Source organism: Mastomys coucha, unplaced genomic scaffold (genome assembly GCF_008632895.1).
Source record: "Mastomys coucha isolate ucsf_1 unplaced genomic scaffold, UCSF_Mcou_1 pScaffold15, whole genome shotgun sequence".
NCBI classification, from domain to species: Eukaryota; Metazoa; Chordata; class Mammalia; order Rodentia; family Muridae; genus Mastomys; species Mastomys coucha.
This window is the reverse complement of record NW_022196897.1, coordinates 141,430,657-141,438,834: the sequence shown is the minus strand read 5'-3', so window position 1 is coordinate 141,438,834 and position 8,178 is coordinate 141,430,657. Positions and strand designations below refer to the sequence as shown.

The 8,178-nt window shown below is 46.9% G+C and overlaps 1 protein-coding gene across 2 annotated transcripts in view; it reads left to right on the top strand.

Annotated features, from left to right (window-relative positions):
• Positions 1-8,104, top strand: part of Gss (glutathione synthetase) — a 30,359-nt gene extending 22,255 nt beyond the window's left edge. For both annotated transcript variants that reach the window (XM_031372430.1, XM_031372429.1), the window contains 4 exons: positions 3,002-3,196; positions 4,027-4,108; positions 6,289-6,478; positions 7,567-8,104. In XM_031372430.1, the coding sequence (XP_031228290.1) occupies positions 3,002-3,196; positions 4,027-4,108; positions 6,289-6,478; positions 7,567-7,690 (591 nt within the window). In that variant the 3' untranslated portion in view covers positions 7,691-8,104. The remainder of the gene's footprint in view (positions 1-3,001; positions 3,197-4,026; positions 4,109-6,288; positions 6,479-7,566) is intronic.
• The last annotated feature ends 74 nt before the right edge of the window (positions 8,105-8,178 follow it).

Here is an 8,178-nt window from a genome sequence, read left to right as displayed (position 1 = left end):
AAGGAGGAACAAGGTCTTCCTTCAAGGCTGACCTGAAACTCAGATGTAGCCTCAAATAAATGGTAATCTCCTACCTCAGCCTTCCAAGTGCTGACAGTATGGCTGTGAGTCATCGTGCCCAATTTCCTTCTCTGACCATTTTCATTTTCTGTACCTCTCCTTTATCTGAATTAGAAAGGTTTTGTTTGTTTGATCATGTTCTCATTTTATATTCACAGCAATCAGTATTACCTCATCCTGCTAAATACTGTGTAGTTTCCAAAGTTACTTTCCACACATTTTATTTAGCTCTTATAACTATCATGTGAGACTTATAATTATCCCTATTACCTAGATGAGGAAACTAAAATTTGGAGCCATGCAGAGGCTTGTCTAAAGTCTCACAAGAATTTCCTAGGATTTCTGATTCTCAGGCTGGTGTACTCTGAATATGCCATTCTTCTCTCCTGAGGTTAACACCTATACCATGGAGGAAAAAGTCATCATGAGCCGTGACTTTGATAGCTTTTCCAGTCTCTCCTGGGTCTCAGCATCTGAAACCAGGAGCTATGCTTGAAAATGAAGGGGCCCCTGTGAGGGTTCTTTGGGGTTGAGCACTACAGGGGAGAGCTCTACGGAAGGACAGCTCTAGGGAAAGTCCTTTTGTCCAGAGACATGGTTAGTGCTGGAAACTTGCTAACTAGAGAAGAGGATAATTGTCTGTTGGGAAAATGGATCCAAGTTTCAGGACAGGGAGGCAGAGGAACAGTTTAAAATAAACTCAGGAGAGGGTGAGTTAATAAAGGAAACGAAGTGGTATATAGAGAGCAGCTTGCCTGCACTGGGAACATGGACGTACAGCTACAGGCTTTGTGTCTTGTTAGATGACTCTTCTTGTGTTTGAGTTTTCATTTCTCTGTTGCTACAAGACATCCTTCTAGCCTTGTGTTCTGGGCCTCTATGACTCTGCCCAGTCAGCAGTTAGCTATTCCAGTGGACAGCATTGAGTGGTAGCAGGGCTTGTGCATGAGGCCTTAGCCTTGATCCAGCTGTGCACAGGTGCCTGTGATCATGACAAGGACAACTTTCTCCCCAGTGCCTGAGAATGGGGACCAGAGCTCAGAGGCTTGATCCTCTGACGTTTCCCTGTCTCTCTTATTCTAAGCTCCCACAACAATGAGACTTTTCAAGCTGTGATTAGCCACCTGCAGACCTTTGTTCCTCTGATCCAGTCTGCCACCGGGCCCATTCTCCAGTGAGCTCCACCAGGCAGTGAGACTGCCTGTTGTCAGGATATTACTCAGATTTCACTTCACTGAGCAACACTAACAGATACTGAGTGCCTGCTCCGGCTGGAAACTGCATTTCTGTGGGGATATAGCAAAAAAACAAGGCAAAATCCTGTGTGGTTCTTATGGTGAATACACAGCCCGGTCAGGGAGATAAACATCAGAAAGCAAAAAATAGAAAAATTATTTTTTGAGTTTTGGTTTTGTTATGTTTATTGAGACAGACTCTTATTCTATAGCCCTGGCATGCTCATTGTAACTGACTTGCTTTGTACTCATCCTACTGCCTCAGCCATCTGAGTATTAGCATTACAGATATGGAATACCATACTCAGCCTGCGGGAAACATCCCTAATTGAGAGGTAATTGGCTTTGACTGAAAGACCAGGAAGAAAAGACAGAGAGTTGTGGAGAAACCCATACTGCCAGGGGAAAGATGACTCAACCAAAACTGTAGCTATTTATCCATGGGGAAAGTTAAAAGGCAGAGAATTTCAGGCAGAGAGATCAGTAGACCCATGAGAAGGAATGAAGTGTAAGTAATTCTAATCTTGTGTGGCTAGAATGTGGGAGCCAGGAGTTAGGGGGAGTAGCTGGAAGCAGCAGCATGAGATGAAAAAACTGGGGAGCTCAGCCTTGCAGGGAGCTCAGCCTTACAGGGTCTTACAGGGAGCTCAGCCTTACAGGGCCTTACAGGGAGCTCAGCCTTACAGGGAGTTACAGGGAGCTCAGCCTTACAGGGAGTTACAGAAATGGTAAGAAATGGACTATACTTGATAAAAGGCTAAGGACTATATGGTTAATTAGATTTTTACGTGTTGGACTTTCTCTGGAGCACAGTGAAAAGCTTGGCTTATAATCAAATATCCCACACCCTTCAAACCTCATCTAGCCAGCTGTGGTGCCACGTGTTTATAGTCCCCGCATGCAGGAGGCTAAGGCAGGAGGACTACAAATTCCAAGACAGCCTAGGTTCCACAACCCCTTGTGGAAATAACAAATCAGCCAGGCAGTGGTGGCGCACGCCTTTAATCCCAGCACTTGGGAGGCAGAGGCAGGTGGATTTCTGAGTTCAAGGCCAGCCTGGTCTACAGAGTGAGTTCCAGGACAGCTAGGGCTACACAGAGAAACTCTGTCTAGAAAAACCAAAAAAGAAAAAAGAAAAAGAAATAACAAATCTAATAGTATTCTGAAGGCTTAAGCAGGAGGACAGCCTAGGCTATCTAGGGAGTTACTGGCCAGTCTGGCTACCAAGTGAGACTTGGTCTCAAAAGAGAGGGTAGTTGGAGGAGAGAGGGAGGGAGGGAAAGAGAGGTGGGGGGGGGGAGGGGAGGGAAGAAGAGAGGCAGGAGGAGCTCACCAGTTTTTCCTTACACTTACAAGATGTCTTTTCTGCTGGATGTGGTGATTCCAACACTCAGGAGACAGCTGTAGATGGAGCTCTGTGAGTTTGAGGCCAGCCTGGTCTACATAGCAAGTTTCAGGCCAGACAGAGCTACATAGTGAGACCCTGTTCCTCTTCTCCAAAAACATTTCCTTGTAGTAATTTGCCATTTAACTATGGACTTGAATTAGTTTGTTAGACCACAAACTCCCGAAAGGCTAGCATCCTGCAGACTGAGAGGTCCTGTCTGCCTCACAAGGATGTTGTAATGATAATCTGCTTGAAGATTAAAAGGCACAATGTCTGGCACCTACTCAGTAAAGGCTCTGTGGCCTTATTGCATCTGCAGAACTGGGAAGCACGCCTGCTGCTAGAGAGATCACGTGCTGCCAAATGTCCGGACATTGCCACACAGCTGGCTGGGACTAAGAAGGTGCAGCAGGAACTGAGCAGGGTGGGTCTGCTGGAAGCACTGCTCCCAGGCCAGCCTGAGGCTGTGGCCCGCCTCCGTGCCACCTTTGCTGGCCTCTATTCACTCGATATGGTATGTAGCGTTTTGTTTTTTCTTTTTCCTACCACACAACAGAGACCGGGGCCTAAATGTGTTGGGGTGAGGGTGTAGCACAGCTGGCACTATGGTTGGCATATGGCTCACATCCTTGGCGGTCTGGAGGACCCCTAAGCCATGAGAGCAGGTGCCTTAGGGTTTCCGTTGCTGTGAACAGACACCATGGCCAAGGCAAGTCTTATAAGGACAACATTTAACTGGGCTTGGCTTGCAGGTTCAGAGGTTCAGTCCATTATCACCAAGGCAAGAGCATGGCAGCTTCCAGACAGGCATGATGCTGGAGAAGGAGCTGAGAGTTCTACACCTTGATCCAACGCAGCCAGGAGAAGACTAGCTCATGGGCAGCTAGGAGGAGGGTCTCAAAGCCCATCCCCACAGTGACGCACTTTTTCTAACATGGCCACACCTACTCCAACAGGGCCACACACACCTCCTAGTAATGACATTCCCTGGGCCAAGCATATTCAAATTACTACAGCAGGAGTTAAAACTTGGGGGGCTAAAAATCCATTGCAAACTCCCTCAGCAATGATGATGATGAGGATGAAAACCAGAGGAAATGACTGTGGAGAGTAGAGAGAATTAGGGAATATCTGCAGCCACTTTCCAGGCCTTTGCTGCAGTACTGAAAGCCTGTTTGGTGTTCGGTGCTGCAAGGGAGTTAAGGGTCATACCGGGATTGAACTGTCTAGCCTAAAGGAATTCATGGTTGTTTCCCCTTCTCTCCCCCCCAATGTCACTTTGCATGACCAGCAGGACCTGGAGCCTGAATTCTTGTGACTGCTTTACTCTCTGCCTCCTATCAGGGTGAAGAAGGGGACCAGGCCATTGCTGAGGCCCTCGCTGCTCCTGGCCACTTTGTGCTGAAACCCCAGAGAGAGGGCGGAGGTAGGTGGATCGAGTGCCTTTGTGGAGCTGCTCAGTGAAGGGCTACAGGTTGTTGTCAGTGCTGATGTGGATTCACATAACCCAGGCTTAGTGGTTATAAGAGAAAGCGACCCGCATCAGCATGGAGCCTATCGCCCAGCACCTGAAACTGAGCACTGTGGAATATAATGGGATCTGATTAACTACAGCAGAGTTTTGACAAGCTTAGTTTTGATAATAGGGAAATGAAATAGGTGCATACTGGGAAGTCTAAGAGAATACTTGGTTGTATTCCTGTTTTTTGTGAAACCCCTTGAGGACAGGAATCATGTCTACCTTACAGACTTGACTTTCCACTTGGGTCTTGGAAGAGGTGAGATTCTTCTAGATAGAAAATGGGGAAGACTATTCTAAACTGAAGAAAGACCATTCAAGTAAAAGCACTGGGCCATAAAAACATGGACTGGACTGTTGAGTGAGGGGTTAATGAGAAGCTGGTGAGGCTAGGGTTGGAGATGGCAGGAATATGGGCTGGGAATGACTATTAGGGACCTGATAATAAAGAGCCCTGAAGCTGGGCAGTGGTGGCGCATGCCTTTAACCCCAGCACTTGGGAGGCAGAGGCAGGCGGATTTCTGAGTTTGAGTTTGAGGCCAGCCTGGTCTACAGAGTGGACAGCCAGGGCTATACGTCTCGAAAAACAAAAACAAAAACAAAAAAAAGCACTGAAAATATTCCAGGAAATTGGCTCAGTCAGTAATGTGATTACTATGCAAGCACTGGATCTTCACGCCCACATAAAGCTGTGCATGATAGCAAGCATCTGTACCTCAGGACTTTGGAGTGGAGGGCAGAAAAGGCCGATCCTGGGGCTCACTGGCTAGCCAGGCTAGCTGAAACAGTGGGCTCCAGGTTCAGTGAGAGACCCTGTTTCAGAAAATAAGGTAGAGGGCAATTGAAGAAGATACTTCAATATTGGCCTCTGCCTCCACTTGTATATGCATGAGTGTGTGTGTGTGTGTGTGTGTGTGTGTGTGTGTGTGTGTGTGTGTGTGTGTATGTGTGTGCGTGCACGCATGTGCATTCCCTCTCCCCCCACAAATATATGTTAAACTGTATTTTATCACAATTGAGGTAGTAAGCAATTAAAGTTCCAACAGGGAAGGCACACATGAACTATTCAGGATCTAAGTAGGTTTAGTAGTGATGAGCCTTTAGAGGTTTCCTGGAATGTGACAGAGACCATGGAAGAAGGCTGATATCATGGTCAAGAAGACCCATGTAGAGGCCCAGACTAGGGTTATGGCAATATAGAGCACAGATGGCAACATTTCTGAGTTGTTAACATAGGTAAGCTAACTAAGGTGACATAGCAGGAGTGAACTTAAATAGGACTCAGGGATTCCTTTTATCCTATTAGGAGTAGCAGGTTCAGGAGAAGTAAGTTCTAGCAGAAACAGATATCCATGTGGATATGCTGAGTCTGCACTGGGGACATGTGGTGCATACTTATGATGTCTACAACAAAGAACATGAGTTAAAAGATTTGGGAGTTAACGTATACAGTATAGACGAAGCTTTAGGGACAGTAGAGGACAGAGCAAAGGTAGAGAACTCCTAAAGAACCTCAGCCTACCCCCCCTTTCCCTCCTTCCCTCCCTCCCTCCGTGTGTGTGTGTGTGTGTGTGTGTGTGTGTATGTGTGTATGTGTATATGTGTACTGTTGCCAGGGTATGCATAGTCACATCCACTGTCTTCCTCTATTGCTCGCCACTGTTTTTATAAACACGGCCTGTCACTGATCCTAGAATTCACCAACTGACGACTAGTGGCTAGCCAGCAAGCTCTGGAGCTCCACCCATCTCCACTTTCCACTTCCCCAGCACTAAGAGAGAGTGTTACAGACACATCTGCCCTACACCCTAGCTTTACATGGGTGCTGGGGATCAGAACTCAGGTCTTTGTGTTTGTACAACAAACACTTTACAGACTGAGACATCTCCTGAGGCCCAGGGAACCCCAACATTTAAGAAGAGAAGGAACCAGTAATGGTGGCTGGGGAAGAAACATCCATAGATGGGGCAATCCAAGCAGAGCAGTGTGGTAACGGGGGTTCACTTGTATAAGGGCTCTCTTATCAAGGGGTTCTTTCCTTCTCAGAAGCCGGATATGCTCTGTGTGACTGACCAATTTAACTGCAGGTAATAACTTATATGGGGAGGAAATGGTCCAAGCTCTGGAGCAGCTGAAGGACAGTGAGGAGAGAGCCTCCTACATCCTCATGGAGAAGATTGAACCTGAGCCTTTTGGGAATTGCTTGCTACGGCCTGGCAGCCCTGCCCAAGTGGTCCAGTGTGTCTCGGAGCTGGGTATTTTTGGAGTCTATGTCAGGTAACCCATTCAGGAGCAGCAGCTTCTACTACATCCCTTCAAGAGTGCCAACCAAGAAAGCACAGAATGAACCTTGGATAGAGCCATGAGCCACAGGGTTCAGTGTCAGCTCTAGCTTTATTACCTGTTTCCTTGCCTGTTAAAAAAGGCCAAGGATCCAAGACTTACCCAGCCCACAGCACTGACAGTGAATCCTGGAAGAGACCTGCTTTATAAGCTGTAAAGGAACTTCCATGGAGTACCAAGAGGATTGAGAAAAGATGGTCGGGACTCCAGGTCAAGTATGAAAGTTTGAGTCTAGCTCTAAAACCAATAGAGATCCCAGAGAAAGATGAGAGAGAGGAGAGTATTTAGTGGCTTTGAAATGATGAGTAGCTTCTGGATTTGGATTTGATAGTAAGAATCAAGAAGAAGGCACAGCAGTGTATGCCTTTTGTCCCAGAACTTAGGAGGCAGAGACAGGCAGATAGATCTCTATGAGGTAAAGGCCAGCAAGTTCCTGGACAGCCAAGACTACACAGTGAGACCCTGTTTCAAATAAAGAAGAAAATAGAAAGAAAAGGGGGGACTTTGGAATTGGTAAGGAACAAGGTTCTAATGCAACTGCCTGGAAAATACTTGAAAGTCAGGGCAAAGTGTAAAGACAATGAAATGCCACCATGCCGTGAGGTGTAAAGACAATGAAATGCCACCATGCCGTGCCCTCTACCTCAGCCTTCCCCAGCCCTGACTACTTGCAGCATTTTGCCTGCTACCGTTCCCACCACAGGCACCTTGAAAGAGAGTTCAAGGAAATGTATAGCTCACGACATAAATGTGCATCTGAATCATAATATAAGCTTTTATCAATTTATTTAATCCATGACCATCCTGTAATATAAGAGGAATTTCTCAAGTTTAAATTAAGGACATTTTTAGGAAGGTTAGGAAGCTTCAGAGCTAATAATTTCCAAGTTGGGAAGCAATTCCAAATCTGATTCTAAAATCGTAGCATTTCTTAAATGTAGCCCCTTCCAATCTGCTGGTCAGCTGGGACCAGAGGAGGGCCTAGGTTTCTAATGTTATGTCTCCTAAACTCATTTCTACAGACAGGGAACAACACTGGTGATGAACAAGCATGTGGGGCATCTGCTGCGAACCAAAGCCATTGAGCATGCGGATGGCGGTGTGGCAGCAGGAGTGGCAGTCCTGGACAACCCCTACCCTGTGTGAAGGCTCGATCTGGACTTCACTCAAGAGACCTTCTGTCCCCTGTACTTGGCACTCCTCCCCTGAGGGGCCACCCCTGTCCCTGTCTTAGGGGAGTTTGTCTCTTCCATAGACCTCCAAGGGCTTCAGGAAAGGGAAAATCCAGGGTACCTTCTCTCAGCCTTCCATCCGAGGACCAGAAAAGCTATGATTCCATTGGAAGAGTTCTGGAGGTCCCCCAGATCTTTGGAGTGTGAGAATGGAAGCTGCTTTGAGGCAAAGGCCCATAAACCCTGCAAATCTTCATTGCCCTTACCAGCCTTTCCAGCAGGTTCTAGTGCCTTGACCTGGGGTAGGACTGAGTGACAGGAGGAAGAGGATAGAAGGGCATAGACTTCCCCAGCTCTGCCCTAAATAAAAAACATGCTGATTCAATGACTCATTGTTTCAGGTACCAAGGGGAGGAGAGGGCAAGGTGGATATGCCAGAAAGGTGACTGGGTCTCACTGGTT